At 50.7% G+C, this 24,865-nt stretch overlaps 1 protein-coding gene across 1 annotated transcript; it reads left to right on the top strand.

The window, feature by feature from the left end:
• Positions 1-16,986: 16,986 nt before the first annotated feature.
• Positions 16,987-17,775, top strand: LOC136302566 (olfactory receptor 6E1-like; the record flags this gene model as incomplete). The annotated part of the gene is given in 3 exon segments (XM_066206037.1): positions 16,987-17,207; positions 17,209-17,339; positions 17,342-17,775. Coding segments are annotated over 3 exon segments (786 nt in total), but the record flags the coding sequence as incomplete, so codon positions are not given.
• Between the last annotated feature and the right edge of the window lie 7,090 nt (positions 17,776-24,865).

The raw sequence follows: 24,865 nt of genomic DNA on the forward strand, positions 1-24,865 counted from the left end.
TTGAGCTGGGCAAAGGCTTGTTGCTGTTCAGGGCCCCAGTGGAAATTGTTCTTCTTGCGGGTAACCAGGTAGAGAGGGCTCACGATCTGACTGTACTCAGGAATGTGCATCCTCCAAAAACCTATGGCTCCTAGGAAAGCTTGTGTTTCCTTTTTGCTGGTCGGTGGAGACATTGCTGTGATCTTATCAATGACCTCAGTGGGGATCTGCCGCCGTCCATCTTGCCACTTTACTCCCAGGAACTGGATCTCTCTGGCAGGTCCCTTGACTTTACTCTTCTTGATGGCAAACCCAGCTTTCAGCAAAATCTGGATGATCCTCTCTCCTTTCTCGAATACTTCAGCTGCAGTCTTTCCCCACACAATGATGTCATCGATGTACTGTAGATGTTCTGGAGCCTCACCCTTCTCCAGTGCAGCCTGGATCAGCCCATGGCAGATGGTGGGGCTGTGTTTCCACCCCTGGGGCAGCCGGTTCCCGGTGTACTGCACGCCCCTCCAGGTGAAAGCAAACTGAGGCCTGCATTCTGCAGCCAGAGGAATGGAGAAAAATGCATTGGCAATGTCAATAGTGGCATACCACCTCGCTGCCTTGGACTCAAGCTCGTACTGAAGTTCCAGCATGTCCGGCACAGCAGCGCTCAGCGGTGGAGTCACTTCATTCAATGCACGATAGTCCACAGTCAGTCTCCATTCTCCATCAGACTTGCGCACAGGCCAGATGGGGCTGTTGAAGGGTGAGTGGGTTTTGCTGACCACCCCTTGGCTCTCCAGCTCACGGATCATCTTGTGGATGGGGATCACGGCGTCCCGATTTGTCCGATACTGCCGACGGTGCACTGTCGAGGTGGCAACAGGTACTTGTTGTTCTTCTACCTTCAGGAGTCCCACTGCAGATGGGTTCTCTGATAGTCCCGGCAAGGTGTTCAACTGCTTAATGTTCTCTGTCTCCACAGCAGCTATTCCAAAAGCCCATCTGAGTCCTTTAGGGTCTTTATAATATCCATTCCTGAGGAAGTCTATGCCCAGAATACATGGAGCCTCTGGGCCGGTCACAATCGGAAGTTTCTGCCACTCCTTCCCGGTCAGGCTCACCTCGGCTTCAACCAGAGTCAATTCCTGTGATCCCCCCGTCACCCCGGCAATGGAAATCGGTTCTGCCCCCACATGTCCTGATGGCATTAGAGTACACTGCGACCCAGTATCTACTAAAGCTTCATATTTTTGTGGCTCTGATGTGCCAGGCCATCGAATCCACACAGTCCAAAAAACCCGATTTTCCCGTGCCTCTTCCTGGCTAGAGGCAGGGCCCCTCTAGCACTGGTTATTATTCCCTTCTTGGACATACATGGTAGAGGTTCCTTCGAGGGAATCTGACACAGCATTCCCACCTCCGTAATACCTGGCAGCTTGCTCATAGGAGGCTGAGGCTACCTTCATTCTAGTGGAATTCCCTCTGTTAGCGTTTCTCTCCTTGAGCTCACGTACCCGTGCTGCCAGGACAGAAGTAGGTTTCCCATGCCACGCTCCCATGTCCTCCCCATGGTCCCGCAGATAAAACCACAGGTCAGCTCGAGGGGTGTACCCTCTCTCTCTCGCTGGGGAATGTTGGGCTCTGATTCTGGGGCCTGTGACTCGCACCGGTGCTACATGGGAACTGTTCCTTCTCATCTCCTCTCTCATTTCCCTCATCTCCTCTTTGAGTTCCTTCACCACCGCAGAGACATGAGCCTGCATTGGGCCACTGATCATACTTTCATAATTTCTGAGCTTGTTGGCAACAGAACCCACTGTCTCTCGGTTATCCTCGGCATTAATTGTTGCGATGAATGTGGCGTATTGGGATGGTCCATGAGTTGCCAGATTCCACAACATGTGCCCTGTGCATTTAACCTTGTCAGGGTCATTATCATGCTGTCCGGTCCTCCCAAAAAGTACTTCCAATACTGCCACTTCTCTCAACTGTTGGATTCCTTCCTCAAGGGTCTTCCATCGCATTCTATTGTTGTGCTCTTGCATTCTGTCTCTGTGGACAAATCTCTCTCTCACACTCATTAGAAGTCGTTCCCAAAGGGGAAGGGGCCTTTGCTCTCTTACAAATACCTGATTTATACCTGAGTCCTGGGTCAAGGGTCCCAAATTCCTTGCTTCAGCACTATCCAGTTGCACACCTGTACCCATAAGGTCCCAGACTCGAAGTAGCCAGGCTGTATAAGCCTCACATCCTCGTCGTGCAATATCTTTTTGCAGATTACGTAGACTTTCATATGTCAGGGACTCAGTGATGATCTCAACCTGTGGCTCTTCTGTGGGCTGTGAGGACCCTCCTTTCTTACCCTTAATATCAGGATCTGACGATTTCACTTTACACTTCCTTGTTTCCACAGGGGCGACTGCTGCTGGCTGTGGCTGCCCTTGTGGTTCAGCTGGAACCTGGACAGTTGTAACGTCTGTGGGTTCCACTGCTGCACCAGCAGTCTCTGCCTTCTCGGGGCAGGGGGAGGGTTTTTCATGAGCTGGGGAAATGTACTCCTTCAGCATTTGGCCTATCGCTTTTACCAGAACCTCAACCCAATCCGGGTGGGTCCTTTCTGAGGCAGGCTGTGGGGCAGAGTCAGGCTCTGGGGTATCATCCCTATTCTGTGGGGTAGGTATCAGGGTGGTTATCCAGGTCAATCTTCCCTTATCTCTGAATGCTAAACAGAATACGCATATTAGCAGCACCAGGCATTGTATGATATCATTAGCATTCAGAGAGGATTTAAACCCTTCAAAAACTGGTGGGGCAGACCCAAAGAGATGGGTAAAGGGTTGGGAAAAAGAAACTTCCCCCGGTGTCATTTCCTCACAGTAGGTACCATTGTTAAAGTAACTCCAAAAACACACAGTAAGTGTACGATAGCCCTGAATCCATGTGCCTGCCTTCCAGAGGAAATTAAAAATCCATGAGTTCTTCACCTTATTAAGCCATAAAATAAACTGGATGACAGTCACAGTAGCCTTAGTTATAGGGCCCATGTTTAGATAAGGGCCTGCAAATGGAAGGAATACAGCCACAACCACATGCCACCCAAACCAGGCTAAGTTAGACCACATGATGCAGCCTAATGAGGTTTTTATATCCAACGCACACAAAAGAAAGTACTAGGTTAGTTAAGAACTGCTATTTCTCTTCCCTTTTCTTTTCTCAGTGCCCTCAAGCCCCACACTTGGGCGCCAAAATCTGTCTTGGTTTAGGAAGACAGGTATCTGCTAGGTAAAATTACAATCAGAGGCTCTTTGGCAAATATTTGGGAAATAGGAATAGCAGTTCTTTACTAGTATGTAATACAAAGCAAACAAACACAAAAAAAAAAAAACAAAAAAAAAAAAACTCCCCCCCAACCAAACAACTACAGCATTAATGACAAACGACAACAGTACCAAGAACCTTGAGGGCTTTGTTTCACAAAACCCAGGGCAGTTTGGTTTCGGTGTCCCTGCAGGATCCTCAGAGCACCAAGCTGGAACAGTGGAAAAGTCCCGGGCTGGTAGCTGGGATGGCAGGGTGTCCCGGCAGGCAGGGGCAGGATGTCCCGGCAGCGCAGGGGGTGCAGGGTCACGCTGCAGCAAAAGGAGCAGCGCCGAAGAAGCTCGAAGGCGAGGCAGAAAAGCGGCCCAGCTTCTGCTCGGCGGTCTTTGCAGCGGCTGAGATCCTCGAGGAGCGGCCGACACGCGTCTCCCGAACGCCGGAAGCAGAAAAGCACGCAGCTGCCTCAAGCTGTGTCTTTTACCTGCGTTATCTCCCCCTTCCACCTTTTGTCCATCTCTTTGTTTCAGCCAAGCACTCTCAAGTATCCAACACCCGGTCCCCTTGGCAACCCGTGGGGAAAAAATTCCCCAGAGAAAGAAGGAACAAACCCAACCCCCAACACTCCCCGTCTGTCCAAAGGTGATGCACCCTCTTTTTTTCCCTGAGTTCTTGCAAAAACCTTATGCCCAGCCAGGGCAGTAATTTTCCTTTCTAGCTCATATTTTGGCACAAAGGGACACGCTGTTCCTGCTCCTTCCAGATTTCTTTCTTGAAGTGTGTCCATCCTTCTTGGAATCCTTTGTTTTAAGGGCCTGTTTCCCTTAAAAAAATTGGGACCTTATTTGGCACTCCCCAAATCTGCATCCTGAATAGGTCAACGTCTGCCCTCTGTAAATCCATTGCAGCATTTTGTTGATGCCCCTCCTTTTTTTCACAGACTATTTAAAACTCAATAATTTCATGGTCACTTTGCCCCAAAATGCCTCTGACCACCATTTATCTCCCACCAGCCCTTTTCTATTTTGGAACATCAGGAGACAGAGCTTTCCTTGGCAGTGGGAAGAGAAGGAAAGCTCCCCAAAGCTTGAAAGGTTCAGTGTGGAGGTGATCAAAAAGAAAAGTCCCTCTAGGGCAGAATTTTGGTGCAGGAGGTGTCCCAGCATGAGGCTGGGCCATGGCCTGGCTCTGTGTGCCAGGAGCCGGCAGCGCGGGGTGCAGGGAGCCCAGGGAGGGCACAGAAATGCTGGGCTGAGAAATGCTGGGGGGACAGCGAGATGGGCGTGTGCAGCTGGCCAGGGCACAGCAGCAGCACGCACAGGGGGCACAGCCTGCAGGACACATGGCCAAGGGCAGGGCAGGGCTGGCAGGGCCACAGGCACCCAGGCCTTTGTCCCCTGGGCTCTGCCAGCGCCTCTGCAGGCCCCACAGAAGGAATTTTCCTTTCAGAGGCTGCACTTTGCTCCTGCCTGGCCCCTCCCTGAGGAGGCTGGCAGGGCTTGCAGCTTTGTGCCATTTGTCCTTGCTGCCCCTCCCATCCCACTGCCCTACAACCAGCCCCGAGCCACCCGGGAGGGACAGGCCCTGCTGTGCCAGGCCTGGGCTCAGGGCTTGGCCTTTCTGCTCCCTCCAACCAGCCCAGGCCTTGCTCAGCATTGCAGTTCCCTGCTCACAGCCTGCGGCTCCCTGCAATCCTGGCCTCAAGGATCTGCTCTCAGCAGTCCCTGGGGAGCCTTTGGCACTCCCTGCCCTCAGTGGGGCCCAGGGATGCTCCAAGGGACTTGGAGTTTTGCTTCTGCCTCCTTGAGCAGCTTCTTCAACCCTCTCTCCATGCCTAAGCGTCCTGGACTCAGCCCCAAATCCAGTGTGGGGCTCATGAAAATACAGAATACCTTCACGAGCTCTTTCTCTCTCTTCATTTGTCTTCAAGTCTCCAGGGCTTGTGCAGCTGCTTGGAGTCAGTTTGGAGTTCTCTTATGGAGGAAGATTTCCAAGTGCATCTCATGATTTTTTTTCTTTATTTTTTTTTTTTTTTTAATCAAGGGCACTTTTTTTATATTTTAGTTCATTGAAGAAGTGACAGAAGCATTTCCCAAGTGATCTTAATTCGGAATGTCTCCTTAGGAGGTCTGGGCATGGTGAAGAATGAGCCCCTTGCAGGCTGACCTTGTTTGGACAACCTGCTCCTCACCCCAACCTCACCATATCTAACCTCACCCACCAAGGACTGACATCCCATAACATAAAAAAATTATGTTTTTTAAAAAATAAAATGTAATTATTTTTAAATTATAATTATATTTTCCAGATTCATAATGTTATTACTGTTCTTTACATACCTAATTTTATATTTATATTGAAAACGGTATACATTTTTAGCAACTAAAAAAAAATTGGCCATTTGTTCTAAGTAACACTATTCCCTTCATTAATTCATTGACCTCTATTGGCTATTGATTTGTCCCTTCTTATGCTAATTAGTCCTTTTTTTATTCCTTTTGTAACTGTATTCATCATTTTCTCAGAGAGGGTAAAAGGGGCTACTTTGGGGTCCACGGAGACGTTTCTGGGGCACATTTGGGGATGTTTTGGAGCTGGGGAAGGAATTTCTAGAGAACTTAAGGGTCTGGAGGACACTTGGGGGAGCCGCGTGGGCCCTTGGTGGGGCACTAAAGGATTCTGTCGGATAATTCGGGGTCCGGGCGGGCACTTGGGGGGCCCTGAGGGGACTCTCTGGGGCACGGGGGATGATGGGAGTTGTAGGCGCGGGTAGAACACGGTGTAACGGGGCCGAGGAGCATCACGGGAGTTTGAGGCGCAGCTCCAATGGCTGTCGGTGGGGCGCGGGGCATGGCGGGAGATGGAGTCACGGCTGGAATAGGGCTCTGTGTGCGCCGCAGAGCATGCTGGGAGCTGTAGTCCCGGAAGTGGCCCGAACGGGGCGTTTGGGGTCCGGGAAGGCGCTTGGGGGACACTTTTGTGTCCGAGCCGTGACTTGAGGTTCTCTGGGGGAACGTGTAGGGTTCAGGAGGAATTGGGGGGAACTTGGGGAGCTGCAACCGGGCTCTTGAGGCTGTTACAAATGGCAGGACACACAGTTTCCTCCTTTAAATGCCTTAATTAATAAACAAGGGTCTCGAGGGGTGGCCTAGGCCGCTGCTGCTCTCTTTCGTCCACACCGCTGAGAAAGAGGTGCAATCCACTTTGCTGCTCGTGCTGCAAAGTGAGAGTTCTTGCCTCGTGGGGTTTCCAAAGATCTGTTCTTGGCTCATTGAGTCCAGGGGTGTTTTGCTCTTTAAGTACTTTGTAAGTTACGGTGAGATACAAAAGGCTTATGAAAACCCTTGACATAAATACCCTTGTGTATGGTCAGTCTAGTGCTGTCTTTGGCAGATTTAAACTTTGAGTTGGCTCGTTTTGGCCAGGGGCTCTTGGTGTTGATATGGTCCCATCATGCAGCTGGGCTCTTTAATTCCCATAAGGGTGGCAGCAGCAGCCTGACTGACAGACCGGTTGTCAGCAGGAAGTAGGAAGAGGATCTGACAGGAAGTGGAGCAAGCAGGGAACAAGACAATGGGACAGGCTGGGTGCAGGCAGGGTGCAGGCAGGAAAAGCAGCAGCAAAAATGGAGAGCAGTGATGCCAGGGAGCAGCAACGGTTTGACTCGACGGAAAGGCGACGGAATCAGGTAAGTGGGATTTTGGGGTAAGGGATACAGAGTGGACAAAACTGCCAAACAGCATTATAACTCTTGAACTAAATTTAACAAAACATTACAACTCTATAACCAACAACTTATAACTTCATAACAATTCTTATCTATCACAAGGCCATGGGGCATGGCAGGAATTTTAGGCGCAGAACCGTGTTATGAGGGGCTCCGAGGCCAGGGGGGTTGATTGGAGATGAATTCCCTGAAGTCGCTCCAACGGAAATCTGTGGGGTTGGAGCATTCAGGGGATCCAGGGATGCTTTTGGTGGGGGGGGGGTGCTAAATGGATGCTGAGGGACCAGTTAGGGATCCTGGAGGGTCTGGGGGGCAATTGTTCACTTCAACGTGTTTCTTTGCTCGTGAAACATACGTATTGTATTTAAAACTTAATATTCCATAGGCGTAGGTTCCATAGGCATAGATCTCAATAGGTCTAAGTTCAAAAGCAAATGTTCCATGTAACAGAATGATGTTCTCTACTGTTAAGAGCAAAATTAACCAAAACAAACAAAAAAGAGAGTGTTAACAATTGATGAGAAAGGAACAGAAAAGGTTGTTTGCCACTGTAAACTTTCAGTCTACATTTCAAACAACAAAGGTGACCCATCAGAAGGAGGATTTCTCCTCAGAAGAAATGTCTTTCTAGAAGTTTTCTTTGTTGCAAGAAGCTGCCTCTGTGCCAGGAGCCCAGCCCAGCTCAGCAGCACAGACACAGCACAAGGACTTTAATGACTCTCCCGTGGATTTGGTGTTTACATTCAACTCTGTCCCTGAGAGAGTGTTCAAAAAACTTCTCAGAACTCAAAGTCAAATTGAAACACTGAAGTTTCTTGAAGTTTTAATGGGACCCACAGAGAGACCAAATGGAGGAAGTGTCCCCAGGTTCCATCGCTGCAGGCACTGATGACAGGTGGGGACAAACAAGGCAAAGATGTCTCTGATGCTGAGCAAACCTGCATGTGTTCCAAAAATGCAAAGGGCCAAGGCCCAAGCCCCAGCCCCTGCCAAGGCACATCCTGTCCCTCCCTCAGTGCTCAGGGCTCTTCCCGGCCCACTGGGATGTGGGGATGTGCAATGCCAAGGGCAGCACCATGGGGCGGCCCCTGCCAGGCTGCTGAGCAGGGACAAGGAGGCAATGAGGCCCCAGGCCTGCAAGGGTCACTTGTCTCCTCCTCATGGCTCAGGCCCAGGCCCAGCAGCCATGGCCAAAGTGCTGCAGGAGTTGGCTCTGTCAGGGCCTTGCAGCTGCTGCCCATCCCTGTGCCCTGTGCAGCCCAGGCTGTCCTACGGTGTCCGTGCCCTGCGCCTCTGTCCCTGCAGGCTGTCGTCATCCCCCGGCTGCCCAACCTGTCTGGGCCTTTCCCTTGCTTACAGCTCTGCGTCCTGCCTGCCTCTGCCTGGGCACACAGAGCCTTGGGCTGCTCCAGACTCCTTCGGGGGGTACATGTTGCACCACAGCCCTGCCCTGGGAGTGCAATTCCTTTCTCTTTGTTCTCAGTCTGGGCCTCCCCAGGTGTCCTTGGCATTAACTCTTTCTTTGTCTGGCTGTTCTCTCGTATGTGAAAAGGATCCACCATCTCTTAATCCACCCTTCAATCCCTCCCAGGGCTCTCCACTTCTGTCCTCAGTCTCCACTCCAGTGAGCACAGAGCTCCTTTGTCCCTCTATTGTGGTCATGTGGTTGAGGCCTCCAAAACCGATGTTGGGAGAGCTCTGGGCCCTCTCCAAGTTTTTGAGAACTTAAAATGTTCTGCTAATAGTTTAAGAAAATTACCAGAGGCTAAGGCCAGACAGACCTGTCTGTAATGGCAGCTTTTGTCTGGGAGGAATCGTTGGGTAGACAGAAGTTTGGATGTAGAATTCCAATTTTGGCCATTGGCACCTAGGTGAGAAAGGCAGTTTTAATCTACTGGAAGGAAAGCACTGAGCCCCAGTGTTTGGTAGTAGATGAGAGACAGCCCTTGGGAGGCCAAGGCCATCCAGACATGTCTCTCCTGGCAGCTTTTGGCTGGGAGCAAACCCATGGATATAGGGAACTTTTCAGGGGTTTCGAATTTCAGCCATGGGCACCTGGAAATAGGGATGGTTCTTTTCCATAGGAAGGAAAGCACAGGGCCCCAGTGCTTCTGTGGCAGATGAGTAGCAGCCCTCTACATACAGCTGGACTGGTCAGGAGGACCCCAAGGGGCCAAACCAGCCAGATCTGTTCCATGTTCCCTTGGTTCCATGAGGCCCGAGGCCTGTAGTGTCATGTGGAGAGTGTGATTGATAACTGGCTAGCTGCAAAAGGTCACGCAGACATGAGAGAGCTTTGCTGAGCACACCTGCACTCTCATGAGAACCAGCAAGGCAGTAAGCTTTGCATGTCCTTGAGCACAGCTGGGATACGATAACAAGACCTTGTAGCTGAAAGATATGAGGGAGAAGCACGGTAAAACTAAAACTTACTCAAACTACGTAACCACAAAGAAATGTAGAAAGAGGCGTAGCTGACTTTTAGTCTGAGCACCAATCCTGAGCTTACTTTTGCAATATGCATGAGCTTATTAGTGTTATTATAAAAGCATTGTGTGAATTATCAATAAACGAGATTTGCCGATCACTCATATTGAGTGCCACATTTCTCCCGCCGCGGATTTCCCACAGTGTCACAATGTTCTTCTCCCTTCTGAGGTGTCACAATGGCCTCTGGCTTCCATGAGGCCCAGTAGGGTCACAGTGGCCCTTTGGTTCTGTGGGGCCCTGCAGTGTCACCATAGTCTCCATGATTCCATGTGGTCTTGCAATGTCACAATGGTCTCCATGGATCCACAGTGCCCTGCAGGATCACAATGGTTCACCTTTGGTTCCACCAGGCCCTGTAATGCAACAATTGCCTCTTGGTTCCACAAAGCCCTGCTGCTTCACAGTGGCCCCTTGGTCCCATGGGGCCCAGCAGTGCCACAATGATCCCATTGGTTCCATGAGACCCTGAGGTGTCACAATGGCCCCTGGGATCCATGGTACCCTGCAATGTCACTGTGGCCCCTTGGTCCCATGGGGTCCCCATCGTGTCACAATGGTCTCCATAGGAATGAAACAACCGAGCCCCAGTATCTCAGGGGCAGATGAGCAGCAGTCACCAGAGGCCAAGGGCAGCCAGATGAGATGGTGCTGGCACATTTTGTCTGGGAGCAATCCTTGAATATAGGGAATTTTATAGGCGGAATACCAAGTTTGTACATTACCACCTAGAGGAGAAGGATGGCTCTTTTCCATAGGAAGGAAAGCATGGAACACCGATGTCTGAGGGGCAGATGAAAGGCGGCCACCAGAGGCCAAGGCCAGCCAGACCTCTCTGTCCTGGTAGCTTTTGTCTGAAAGCAACCCTTGGATATAGGGAATTTTGGAGGTGGAATCCCACATTCGGACATTTCTGCGTTGATAAGTAGGATGGTTCTTTTCCACTGGAAGGAAAGCACAGAGCACAAGTGTTTCAAAGGCAGAAGAGGAGAGAGGTGGATCCTGGGATGCCAAGACAGCCAGAGCTGTTCGTCCTGGCAGCTTTTTCCTGGGAGGAATTCTTGGACATACAGAATTTGAGAAGAGGAATCTCAATTTTAGCCATGGACACCTTGACAAGAATGATGGTTCTTTTCCATTGGATGGAAAGCACTGAGCCCCAGTGTTTCAGAAGCAGGTGAGAAGCAGCCCCCAAGAGGCCAAGGGCAGCCTGACCTGTCTGTCCTGGCAGCTTTCCCTTGGGAGTAATCCTTGGATGTATGGAGTTTTGGAGGTGGAATCCCAGTTTCGGCCATGGGTGCCTGGTGGAGATGGATGGTTTTATCTGTAGGAAGGAAAAGCACGAAGTCCAAGTGTTTTGGAAGAAAATGACAGGTGGCCACCCATAGGCCAGGCCAGTCAGACTTGTCTCCCCTTGGCACGTTTTGTCTTTTTGTCACCTTTGTGGGGCAATCCTTGGACATAGGGAATTTTGGAGGTGGAATCTCAATTTTGGCCATAGCTGCTGGGGCAGGAAGAAGAGTACTTTATATTAGGAAGGAAAGCACAGAGCCCCAGTATTTCAAAGGCAGATGAGAACCAGATCTGTGGAAGCCAAGGCCAGCCAGACTTGTCTCTCCTGTCAGTTTTGGTCTGGGAGCTATCCTTGGATATAGGGAATTCTGGAGGTGGATCCCCAACTTTGGCCATGGGCACCTTGAAGTGAAAGGTGCATTTTTCCCATAGAAAAAAGAAGCACATGGTCCCAGTGCTTGAATGGCAGATGTGAGATGGACCCCAGGTTTCCAGGCCAGCCAGATCAGTCTCTCCTGGCAGATGTCATCTGGGAACAATCTTTCCATTTGAGGAAATTTGGAGGAGGAATCCCAAATTTAGCCACAGGCCCTTGGAGGAGAAGGACAGCTCTTTTCCACAGAAGGAGAACACAGAGCCCCAGAGCTTCCGGGGCAGATGAGCAGCAGCCCTCAACATGCCAAGGTCAGCCAGACCTGTCCATCAGCCCCTGGGTAGCCAAACCACCCAGGCCTATTCCACGTTCCCTTGCTTCCATGGGGCCCCTGAGTTTCACAATGGTCCCCTTGATTCCATGTGTCCCCATGGCCCCTCGGTTCTGTAGGGTTCTGTACTGTCAGCAATGGTCTCCTTGGCTCTGCAGTGTCACAGTGGCCACACAAAGGCCCAGGAGCTTAAAAGACGGATCACAAGCTCAGCCCATGGTGTGGACCCTCCTTCTCCTGGGGTTTGTGTCTCACCCACACTGGAACCCAAGCAGTTGCTAGCTATATGTGTGTCTTTGGATATAGATCTTCTGTCTTTCTCAATCTCTCTTTTTCTTCACCTTCTAATCCTCTTTACCTGAAACATTTTTGGGAAATTTAACATCTTTATTGTTTAACGCTTTCCAGGTTATAAGGGTGTCTTGGTTTGGAAAAGACAGGTGTTTACTAGGGAGGGGCAGGGAGAACTCAAACCCCCTCCCTCCAAATTACCATTATTTTGAATTTTGAGGGGGCTCTTAGGCAAAGATATGGGGATAGGAAAAACAGTTCTTTTCTAGTATGTATAACAAGGCAAACAAACAACAAGAACAACAGCATTAACAACAAAACAGAACCAGGAACCTTGAGCGTCTTTGTTTCAGAAAGCTTGGGGCAGTCTGATTTTGGTGCCCCTGTGGGACTCTGAGAGCACCAAGCTGGAACAGTGAAAAATCCTGGGCTGGTGGGTAAGGTATATCAGAAGCTCCACCGTGGTAGCTGCATTGGCAGGGATGTCCCGGCAGGACAGGGGAGTGCAGGCCCACAAAATAGCAAAAAGGGCTGTGCCGAAGAAGGGGCAGTGGTGAGACAGGGCCGGCCCAGCTCCAGCAGGGCAGGAGGAGGCAGCCCTGAATTCCTGGGAACACGAGCAGAGGGTAGATTTCCCAGGACCGGACTTGGTAGTGTCAGTGGATTCCTCCCACAGCATGCAGCAGCCTGGCCGTCCTCTCTCCTAAATATGAGGGCAAGAGACAGCGTAGCTGCCCCCAGCCCAATCCTCTACCTGCCCCCAAAACTCAGATTATCTTCCCCCTCCGAGGGAAACTCCCAGAGACAAAAGAAGTATAGTCCAATGCTACACTTACTCTCCTGACTTTTGGCTACTGCTTTGTTTTAGTCAAGCACCCACAAGTACCCAGCAGTTAGTCTCCTAGGAAGTTATCGGACAAAATTCTGTAAGCAAAAAAGAAACAAATCTAACCCCCAACGATATCCACCCCAATTTTTTTTCCATACCAACATATTACATTGAATTTAAACCTTTAAATAATATACATACATTCGCTACCTTAATTATATACATATATACATGCAAACATGGATACAGACACAGTGTCATGGGTAGTTCTCCCTAAAACAAGGGTCCCTTGAGGTATGCATCGGATCTCTCCATCCTTTTGCATCACCCACCAGCTGCAACTTTGTCCCTGAGCAAAGACAACCCCACGGATGGGATTGTCTTTGCTGAAGGCAGAATTAATCCAGTTTTTCCCAGCATATCTCTCATGTGTGCCACTGGAACCTTATCTCCATCTATTGTTCTCAGGGGCTCAGATTGGGCAGGGCTGCTCTGTTGGTGGAACCTCAAGAGTTCACCAACCAGGTGGCCTTTGGTAATTAATCTCCCAGTTCTTGAAAGTCTCCCCATCCAGTGCCGTCAAAATGGTTGTAAGCAGGTCATTGCACCATTCAACTTTCCCGGCCACAGGTGCGTGATAAGGAATATGGTACACCCACTCCATGCCATGTTCTCTGGCCCAGGTGTTGGTAAGGCTGTTCTTGAAATGAGTCCCATTGTCAGACTCGATTCTCTCAGGGGTGCCATGTCTCCACAGGACTTGTTTTTCCAGGCCCAGGATGGTGTTCCGGGCAGTAGCGTGAGGCACAGGGTGGGTCTCCAACCAGCCAGTGGTGCCTTCCACCATGGCCAGCACATAGCACCTTCCTTGGAGGGTTTGGGGAAGGGTGATGTAGTCAATCTGCCAGGCCTCCCCATGCTTATATTTGGACCACCGCCCACCATACCATAGGGGCTTCACCCGCATGGCTTGTTTGACTGCAGCACACGTCTCACAGTCATGGATAACCTGAGAAATACTGTCCATGGTTAAATTCACCCCTCAGTCTCGTGCCCACTTACAGGTGGCATCTCTGCCCTGATGACCTGAGGCATCATGGGCCCATCAAGCTAGGAACAACTCTCCCTGGTTTTGCCAATCTAAATCTATCTTTGACACCTCTATCTTTGCAGCCTGATCTACCTGCTCCTCATTAGCCTGACTCTTGGGGACATGGGCATCTACATGGCGGACTTTCATAGGTAGCTTCTCTGCCCAAGTAACATCTCACTGTTCTCTAGTGGCAATGTCTTTCCATTCATCAGCAGCCCAGATTGGTTTTCCCCTCTGCTGCCAGCTGGCCTTTTTCCACATTCCCAGCCAGCCCCACAGAGCATTGGCTGCCATCCACAAATCAGTGTAGAGGTAGAGCTTCTCTCTTTCAGCAATGTCCAGGGCCAATTGAACAGCTTTCAGTTCAGCAAGTTGACTCGATCCACCTTCTCCTTCAGTAGCTTCAGCGGCCTGTCTCCATACTCCCCTGCCTGGGGCTCCACACAGCTGCCTTCCACCTCCAGTTCATCCCTACGATGCGACAAGAGCTGTCAGTGAAAAGAGCATAGAGTGTTTCTTCTGCTGGCAGTTGGTTGGACAGAGGAGCTTCTTCAGCCTTTGTCACTTGTTTCTGCTCCTCTTCATCAGTGAGACCAAAGTTTTCACCTTCTGGCCAGCTTGTAATTTTCTGTGAGTTGGCTATAGAAACCCCATTAGGTAACACCATGTTGTCTAGCTTACCCTGGTTTGGATGGCACATGGTTGTGGCTGTATTCCTCCCATTTGCAGGCCCTTATCAAAACATGAGCCCTATAACTAAGGCTACCGGGTCTGTTATCTAGTTTGTTTTATGGGTTGATAATGTCGGAGTCCAGGGCATTCCTCTGGATGCCCTGGGAGGCCACAGACCTGAGCAAGAGGGTTTGAGATCTGTACAGGGGGGTTTTGGAGCTGTACAGGGCAGTTGGAGACCCTGGCACAGAGCTCAGGAAGACACTGTCTTTGACTTCAGTCCATGGGAACGGCTTCCAACATTGAGGGAAGAATTACAAACCACAAAGATGTGAAAAAAGTAGTTTAGTTTGGTATAGGATGAGAAATGATGTAGTTTTGACTTTTTAGAATATAGGTACAAGGGGGACAAGATGGAGGACTTAGGGTGTTGCCCTTAGTTCTTCCTTCTTCTCCCCTGGCCTCCATCTTTTGGTGACGGTGGCACAAAGTAGTTTAAAGAGATTGGATCAGAGTAAAATTGACCATTTTACTATAGGTGATAGGTATAGGAATATAAGTGTAAACAGGTGATATATAACTTTCTGTATAAAGGGACTGCGACGTCCCACTGTGGGGGGAGTCGCCTCGTGTCCCAGCTGCTGTTCAGATCTCCACTGGGCACAGAGAACATTTTAAGATATGAAACAATAAACAACACGAAATATCAAGAGAACAAGACCTTAAGGACTCCACTTCTTTCTTGCGACCTGGCTCGGGGCTTTCAGAGGGAAAAAAGGCTTTTTACCATCTTTAAGCTCAGGTGAGGAGACCAACCCAACAGATAAGGTGAGGAATTCATGGATTTTTAACTTCTGCTTGAAGTTAAAGCACATAGATACACGGCTATCACACTCTAAGTGTATGTTTTTGGGGTTACTTTAAGAATGGTACTTTTTGTGAGGAAATGACAGCAGGGGAAGTTTTCTCCCAGCCCTTCAACCAGTTCTTTGTGCCTACCCCACCAGCTTCTGAAGGGCTCTGTCAGCCCCTGGAGTGGACACACAGGCTGAGCCAGAGGTGAGAATGGCAGAAGAGGCTGAGCTGAGAGGGACCCAGAGGAATGATGGAGTGCAGGCAATGGCGGCCTGGGCATCCCTGGGAGGGGTGTCCAAAAGCTCGTGGAGCTGCGGCAGCCTCAGGGCTGTGATTATTCCCTGGGGAGCCTGGTCAGTGTCCCAGCCCTCTGTAGGGGAAGGAGCTTTTGCTGCTCTCTGGCCCAGAGCCAGCCTGGCCCAGCCCCAGCCGTTCCCTGGGCTGCTGTCCCTGCTCCCCCGGGGCCCAGGTGGAGCTGCCCCAGCGCCGGCCCTGGCAAGGAGCCGCAGCCCCCGGGGAGCTCCGAGCTGCGTCTGCTGGGCTGTGGCCGAAGGGAGGCAGCGGCCACAGAGCTGCGGGGAAAGGTCCTGGCCCTGGCTCTGGGCTGGGCCGGGGCCACGGGGAGAAAATCAACTTGCAGCTTGTGACCCACAGCAGGGAGGAGCAGTAATTGCTGGCTGAGAGAGACTCTTGCCAAGGGTCTGCAAGGAGAGGACACAGGGAAGGGCTTTGTGCTGCCGGGCCAGGCCGAGATGGGATGTGGGCATGGACTTGTACCCTGGGAGGGCGGTCGGGCCATGGCCCAGGTTTGCCCGAGAGGCTGCAGCTGCCCCCGAGGTTTTAAGTCCTGGTTGGAAGGGACTTCCTGCCCAGAAGTCATGGGATGGGATGGGATGGGATGGGATGGGATGGGATGGGATGGGATGGGATGGGATGGGAGGGAATGGGATGGGATGGTGTAGGGTACCGTGGGGTAGGGTGGTGTGGAGCGGTGAAATGTGGGGATTGCACTGTGGGAATTGCACTGTGGGGGTGGTAAGAAACTTGGCAGGTGTAGGGATTGCAATGAGGTATTGGGTAGTTTTTGCTCTTGGAGTAGTGGGTCTAGAGGAAGAGAAAGCAAGAGGCACTTTTTGGAGGCTCCTGTTGCTTGTAGCAATTTTGGGGCCTAGAAGTGCATTCTGGGAGATCACAGTGAAATTGGCAAGGCAGAGGTAAAGGTCCCAAGCTGTGCAGGGCTGAGGTTACGTGGCAGTGATTTGGGGAGGATAAGGGCACCACATTACAGAAAGGGAGGAAGGAAGAAAGGAAGGAAGGAAGGAGAGAGAGAGAGAGAGAAAGAAAGAAAGGAAGATTAAATAAAAGGGACGGAGGGACTACTCCCCAAGAAACTACTGGGCAAGATAATATTAGGCAAGAAACTAATCCCCAAGAAACTATTGGGCAGGAAACTACTCCTCTAAAAAGTACTGGGCAACAAAGTGTTTGAAGTGCAATCACTGTGCTTTATGGCAAGACTGCAGGAAAAGAAAGAAGCAGAGAAGGAAGGATAGAAATGTTTGTCCAGACTGTGAAATTATCGCCCTTGTTTCTGCCATGTTCCTGTCTCAGCACGAAGAGCTGGAATTCTGCACCAGAAAATGCAACAGCAGTTACTGAGTTCATCCTAGAGGGTTTCCCAGAGCATGATTCAAGACTGCGGATGTTTTTATCTCAGGTCCTTCTGCTCATGTACCTGACAACAGCGATGGGGAATGAAACCATCCTTTTCCTCCTGTGTGTGGATCACCACCTGCAAACCCCCATGGATGTTTTCATCTGCAGCCTGGCCTTCCTGGAAATCTGGTTTACATCCTCCACAAGCATCAAATGGTTTGTGATGCTGAGTTCTGGTCAGAACACTCTCTCACTAGGCAGCTGCTTTGCCCAAAACTATTTTTATTTTGCCCTGGGCTGCACAGAGTTTTTCCCTGGTTGTCATGTCCTTTGACCGCTGTGTTGCCATCTGCCACCCTTTGCTCTATGCTGACATCACAAAGCCTCAGCTCTGTGTCCACCTGGGTGTTGCTGCTTGGGTCCTCAGCTTTGTCCTGCTGAGCTACCGCTGCTCTTCCTCTCTGAGCTGTCTTTCTGTGGCTCCAAGATCCCCCATTTCCTCTGGGACAACTCCCCCTTGTTCAAACTGTCCTGCTCTGACACCAGCCTGCTTTGGGAAACAGACTCTGTCTTCTTACCGTGTGTCGTGCTGGGCTCCTTATGTTTGACTCTGGCATTTGACATCTGCGTCCTTTTCTGTGTTCTGCATCTTCCAGCAGCCTCTGGGAGGAAGAAAGCTTTGACCACGTGTTCTTCCCATCCCATCACCTTATCCATTGCCCGTGGGAGCTGCATTGCTCTCTGCACATGTCCTACAGAAGATGTTTCCTTGAGGACCAACAGAACTGGAGCTCTGCTGAACACAGTCCTGTTCCCATTCCTAAATCCATTCATCTGCAGCCTTGGGAACAAATCTGTGATCCTGGCCCTGAACAAATCCATTGCCAGGCCAAGAACAAAGCCTTTCCTCTAAGCATGGTGCATTTCTGGAAAGCCATCCCAAGGATCTGGTATCATCTGTTACACAAAACCAATGCCTGTGTGTGCAGCCTCCAAACAGGGCTGCCTCAGGAGATTGATGCTCCTGCTGGGTTGTGTCAGGTTAAGAGAGAAGAGACTCATCTGCACTCCCAGACAGGGCACCAACAATGGCAGCAGGACAAACTCAGTTCATTCTCTTCCTGGGCTGCTCCCGGGCCCATCTCAGGAGAGCCACCAGCTCATTAAGAGCCCATCTCTGGAACAGAGAAGAGCTCAGAGGAACAGTGGCAAGTGACAATCCAAATTACAGCTCCTGAGCGATGGACACCTTGTCCCAGCTCCTTTCCTGGGACAGCCATCAGCCCTGCTTTGAAACCCCAAAGTTTGAAACTCCAAAGTCACCCTGCCAGTAAAGAAAGACTTTCTCCTGTGCAGTCTAAACCCTCCCTGGTACAGCTTTGAACCATTCTCACACGTTCCATCCCAGGATATCAGGGAGAAGAGAAAGGGAAATGCAGGGCAGAGCCAGGGGGGCAGCGAGATGGGAGTGTGCAGCCTGCAGGGACACAGCAGCAGCTGTGGGACAGCGCAGGACAAGCTGTGCTGGACGTGGCCAAGGGCCTGGCAGGGCTGGCAGTGCCCAGGAGAAGCCAAGTCTTGGTGCCCTGGGGCACAGCAGGGTCTGCGCCACCAAGGGCTGGGAGGGGCCACCTTGTCCTGAGACCCTGGGGCCTCTTGGCACAGCCCTAGCAAGGCTGGGCACTGTCACCCCCTTGTCCTGCCCTCAGCATCCCCCCACATCCATCCCAGTGGCCCCAGGGATCTGCTGGGACCAGTCCCTGGGGAGCCTTGGTCAGGAATGGCCCTGGGGGGCTCCTCAGTGCTCCCAGGGACTGCAGGTTTTTCAAAGCACTTTGGGATTTGCTTTTGCCTGGGAGTCTCTGAGGGGTTTGTGCAATCACAGCCTCCAATTGTCTGCTGTAATAAGTCCCTTGAGATGTTTTGTCACTAACAACACTCAGTGGGGCTCATTAATGCCTCAAGTTACTCAAGAGTCATTAAAGTACTACTTTTTGACACTGAATCACTCTGAGAGGTTTGTGCAGTCATGGCCTCCAATTATCTGCTGTAATTAGTCCCTAGAGAGGCTTTGTACTGACACTCAGTGGGGCTCATTAATGCTCTGAGATACTCAATGTCTTTTAAGGTACTTTGGGTTTTCCTTCCCACACTCCGTCTCTGAGAGGTTTTTGGGCACTCTTGGCCTCCAGTTCTCTCCTCCAAGGAGTCCATGAGGAGCCTGTGTTGGGGATGGACCTCAGTGGGACCCAGGAATGCTTTGAGACACGCTGGGTTTTTCCTCTGACTTGGACTCCTGGAAAGGTTTGTGCCATCTCCTCTCAGGCCCTGATGGCTCAGCACCAAATGCACCACGGGGCTCTTTGGGATCAAGCAAGTCCTGACAAACCACGGCTCTGCCTTGATTTCCTTCTGGTCTGGTGCAGTTCATTAGGAAGGTTTTGTACTGCAGTTATGGAGAAAGATTTCAAAGAGCTTCTAAGAAATTCACATTCCTGTTATAAAGGGTGTGTTTTATTACTGTTCTCTTTGGAGCAGAGGTGATTGCAGAATTCTGTGATGGATGTCGATCCATGGTCTGGCCTACTCAGAGAAGCTGTGCCTTGAGGTCTGACCCAGTGTGGACAACCTTGTTCCACATTCCCCAAGCCCATCCTGCCTGTCCTCACTCACCTGGGACCTGCTTTGCTCAGAGAGCTGCCTGCACTCAGACAAAAAAGGGCTTTTCTATTTTTGAAGTAATGTAAAACTCTTAATTTTCCCCACTGAAAACAGACACACTCCTCAAGTGTGTGCCAGCCCAAGGGGCCACCAAAACCACTCCAGCCCTGCCCTGGGCCGGCTGTGAGGGTGGATCAGCATCCCAACCTGCCCTGGGCCCCTGCAAGGGGCTGTGGCCATGGACACTGCACTGACCCCACTGCTGGGTTTAAAGCCATGGCAACCGGGAGCAGTTCAAATGTCCTTGGAAACAATGGGGAGGACTGGGACATACTGGGGGACACTGGGAACACTTTGGGAGACACTGGGACATATTTTGAGTGATACTGGGGGATACAGGGACAAACTGGGGACATGGGCAACAGTGTGGGAAAGACTGGGGGATACTGGGGCGTTCCATGAAAGATATTGGGGGATACTGGAAGGGAATGGGAGTGAACTCAGGTGTATTGGGAGGGACTGGGTTGTACTGGTGATGAAATGGGCTGTAAAGGGGGGGACTGAAGGGGCACTGGGGCAGAACTGGGCTGTACTGGGGATGAACTGCGCTGTACTGGGAAGGACTACAGGGGTTGAATCGGCTGTTCCCCCCTCCGCAAACTCCCATTTGCCGAGGCTCCCGCCCGTCACCGCCAGCACTCAATCAGTGCCAGGAAACCGGGGCCTCGGGGCGGTGCCTGGTGTCGGTGCCACGTTTCGGTTTTGCCTTCAACTCCCGTCATGCACCGCGGCCCAACTGAGCCCCATTGCACCCCGGACTACAATGCCCGTCATGTCCCGCACTCCACAGAACCCCGCCCCCGTATCCCCCCTCCTCCCCATGTGTACCCTATGTTTCCCCAGACCCTCCAGGATCCCTAAGTGCCCCTTCAGTATTTATTTGGAACCCCCAAAAATCGTCCCCGACTCCCCTGACTGCTCCCAACCCCAGAGATGCCCGTTAGAGCCACTTCTGGGAATTCATCTCCGATCATCCCCCGTGCTCTCAGAGCTCTGCCGAACACAGTCTCGCGCCGAAAATTCCTGCTGTGCCCCGTGTCCTAAAGCGCTCGGTTCGAGCTCCCCAAGTTCCCCCCAATTCCTCCCGAACCGCACACGTTTCCCCCGAGGGCCTCAAGTCGCGACTCGAACGCAGAAGTGTCCGCCAAGCGCCTTCCGGGACCCGCCACAGCTCGGCTTTATGCACTTCTGGGACTACAGCTCCCAGCATGCTCCGCGGCGCACACAGAGCCCTATTCCAGCCGTGACTCCATCTCCCGCCATGCCCCGCGCCCCACCGACAGCCATTGGAGCTGCGCCTCAAACTCCCGTGATGCTCCTCGGCCCCGTTACACCGTGTTCTACCCGCGCCTACAACTCCCATCATCCCCCGCGCCACAGAGAGTCCCCTCAGGGCCCCCCAAGTGCCCGCCCGGACCCCGAATTATCCGACAGAATCCTTTAGTGCCCCGCCAAGGGCCCACGCGGCTCCCCCAAGTGTCCTCCAGACCCTTAAGTTCTCTAGAAATTCCTTCCCCAGCTCCAAAACATCCCCAAATGTGCCCCAGAAACGTCTCCGTGGACCCCAAAGTAGCCCCTTTTACCCTCTCTGAGAAAATGATGAATACAGTTACAAAAGGAATAAAAAAAGGACTAATTAGCATAAGAAGGGACAAATCAATAGCCAATAGAGGTCAATGAATTAATGAAGGGAATAGTGTTACTTAGAACAAATGGCCAATTTTTTTTTAGTTGCTAAAAATGTATACCGTTTTCAATATAAATATAAAATTAGGTATGTAAAGAACAGTAATAACATTATAAATCTGGAAAATATATAATAAATTATATATAAATTATATTTATATAATTATATATAAATTATAATTTAAAAATAATTACATTTTATTTTTTAAAAAACATAATTTTTTTATGTTATGGGATGTCAGTCCTTGGTGGGTGAGGTTAGATATGGTGAGGTTGGGGTGAGGAGCAGGTGTTCCAAACAAGGTCAGCCTGCAAGGGGCTCAATCTTCACCATGCCCAGACCTCCTAAGGAGACATTCAAATTAAGATCACTTGGAGAATGCTTCTGTCACTTCTTCAATGAACTGAAATATTAAAAAAATGTGCCCTTGATTTAAAAAAAAAAAAAAAAAATCATGAGATGCACTTGGCAATCTCCCTCCTTAACAGAACTCCAAACTGACTCCAAGCAGCTGCACAAGCCCTGGAGACTTGAAGACAAATGAAGAGAGAGAAAGAGCTCGTGAAGGTATTCTGTATTTTCATGAGCCCCACACTGGATTTGGGGCTGAGTCCAGGACGCTTAGGCATGGAGAGAGGGTTGAAGAAGCTGCTCAAGGAGGCAGAAGCAAAACTCCAAGTCCCTTGGAGCATCCCTGGGCCCCACTGAGGGCAGGGAGTGCCAAAGGCTCCCCAGGGACTGCTGAGAGCAGATCCTTGAGGCCAGGATTGCAGGGAGCCGCAGGCTGTGAGCAGGGAACTGCAATGCTGAGCAAGGCCTGGGCTGGTTGGAGGGAGCAGAAAGGCCAAGCCCTGAGCCCAGGCCTGGCACAGCAGGGCCTGTCCCTCCCGGGTGGCTCGGGGCTGGTTGTGGGGCAGTGGGATGGGAGGGGCAGCAAGGACAAATGGCACAAAGCTGTGTGACACTCCCGATCCTCATGGCACTGAGGGCCAGTGTGACACAGCAGGGCCTCATGCAAACAAGAGGCCATAATGAGCCTGCGGGGCTGTAACACCTCAGAACACTGAAATAATGGGGGTACCCAAAGGTTCTCTTACTCGCGTTTTGTGCACAAAGAGAAATGCCAACCAGATAGTCTCAGGATGAACAGATGCACAGAATATTCTTATTTGCAAGGAACAGTCAAGGATCATAAGTCCAATTCTGAAGTTAATGGCCCATAGAGGGATGGAACCCTAAACCTCGGTGATATTAGCACCATACTTTAACCAACTGAGCTAAGAGGTCAAAGCAACACACAGCTCTACTGGCAAAATATAGAAAATCAAGGAACTTGGAAAACCATTAATTAAAACATCCAACTCAAAATAAAACTCTTATCATAGCAGAAGCTTCATTGACTTAGCCCGTTTGACCTGGAAACCTTTACAGAATTACAGAATGACAAAATGACTAGATTGGAAGAGACCTCCAAGATCATTGAGTTCAACCCATGTCCCAACACCTCACCTAAGCCATGGCACCTAGTGCCACATCCAGTCTTTTAAAACACATCCAGAGATGATGATGCCACCACCTCTCCAGTCAGATCATTCCAGAACTTTATCACCCTTTCCATAAAAATCTTTTTCCTAATTTCCAACGTATATTTCCCTTTGTGCAGCCTTAAGACTCTGTCCTCTCGTTCTGTCAGTGGCTGCCTGGAGAAAGAGACCAAGCCCCACCTGACTACAAACACATTTCAGGGAGTTGTAGAGAGTGATAAGGTCACCTCTGTGTCTCCTTTTCTCCAGGCTAAACAACCCCATCTCCCTCAGTCGTTCCTCACAGGAGTTGTGTTCCAAGCCCCTCACCAGCCTTGTTGCCTCCTCTGGACACATTTAAGCATCTCAAGGTTATTCTTAACTGAGGGCCCAGAAGTGGACACAGCACTCGAGGTGTGGCCTCACCAGTGCCGAGTACAGGAGAAGAATGACCTCCCTGCTCCTGGTGGCCACACCATTCCTGATCCAGGCCAGGTGCCATTGGCCTTCTTGGCCACCTGGGCACACTGCTGCCTCATGTTCAGTTGCCTGTCGACCAGAACCCCCAGGGCCCTTTCTGCCTGGGCCCTGTCCAGCCACACCATCCCCAGCCTAGAGCACTGCAGGGGTTATTGTGGCCAAAATGCAGGACTCAGCACTTGGACTTAATAAACTTCACCTTGTTGCACTCTGCCCACCCATCCAACTGTTCCAGGTCTCTCTGCAGAGCCCTCCTACCTGCCAACAGATTGACAAATGTTCCCAGCTTAGTGTCGTCCACAAATTTACTAATGAAATATTCGATACCCACATCCATGTCGTCAATACAAATGTTGAACAGAGCTGGCCCCAGCACAGACCCCTGAGGAACACCCCTGGTGACTGGCTGCCAGCTGGATGCAGCACCCTTCCCCACCACTCTCTGGGCCCGGCCATGCAGCCAGTTGTTAACTCAGCAAAGAGTGCTCCTGTTCAAGCCGTGGGCTGCCAGCTTTTCCAGGAGCGTGCTGTGGGAGACAGTGCCTAAGGCCTTGCTGAAGTCCAAACACACAACATCCACAGCCTTTCCCACATCCACCACACAGGTCACCTGGCCATAAAAGGAGACGTAAAAACTGGTCAAACATGACCTACCCCTCGTAAACTCATGCTGGCTGGCTCTGATACCCTGGCCATGACACAATATAAACTGCTCCATGAACTTTACCAGGTACTGAGGTCAGGCTAACTGGCCTATAATTACCAGGATCCTCCTTCCCACCCTTCTTGTGAATGGGTGTCACATTGGCCAGCTTCCAGTCATCTGGAATCTCACCAGTGGGCCAGGACTGTTGGTAAATGATGGAGAGCAGCTTCACAAGCTCATCTGCCAGCTCCCTCATCACCCTGGGATGGATCCCACCTGGGCCCATAGATCTATGAACATCCAAGCAGCTCAGCAGTTCTCTGAATGCCTCCTCCTGCATACTAAGTTCCCTCCCACATCCAGTACAGAACAAAGGTTGGTCTTCCTATTGCAGTAAATATATTTGAAAAACATTTTTTAATATCCTGTACAAAATTGCCAAATAAAGTTTGAATTGAGCTTTGGACTCCCAAACAATTTTCCTACATGCCCTAGCAATCCCCTTAAATACTCCTTGACCTGACCCTTTTAATAAAGATGATACATCCTCTTTTTATTCCTAAGTTCCTTCAAAACCTCCTTGCCCATCCAGGCTGGACCTTTGCCTCGTCAGCTCATCTTTTGGCACACAGGGAAAGCCTGTTTCTCTGCCCTCAAGATCTCTGCTTTGAAGCACGCCCACCTTTCCTGGACTCCTTTGTTTTTAAGGGCTGCTTCCCTAGCAACTCCCTGAATAAGTCTCGTAAATAGGCCAAAGTCTGCTGATTGGAAGTCCAGTGTAAAAGTGTTCTTGATGTTCTTCCTGATTTCACCAAATATCGAGAACTCTATAATTTCATCATCACTGTGTCCCAAGGAGCCTCCAACCACCACATCTCCCACCAGCCCTTCTCTATTTGCAAACAACAGGTCG

The sequence above is a fragment of the Chamaea fasciata genome, unplaced genomic scaffold, assembly GCF_029207755.1.
Source record: "Chamaea fasciata isolate MVZ Bird 193981 ecotype frontalis unplaced genomic scaffold, bChaFas1.0.hap1 SCAF_29, whole genome shotgun sequence".
Classification (NCBI taxonomy): Eukaryota; Metazoa; Chordata; class Aves; order Passeriformes; family Sylviidae; genus Chamaea; species Chamaea fasciata.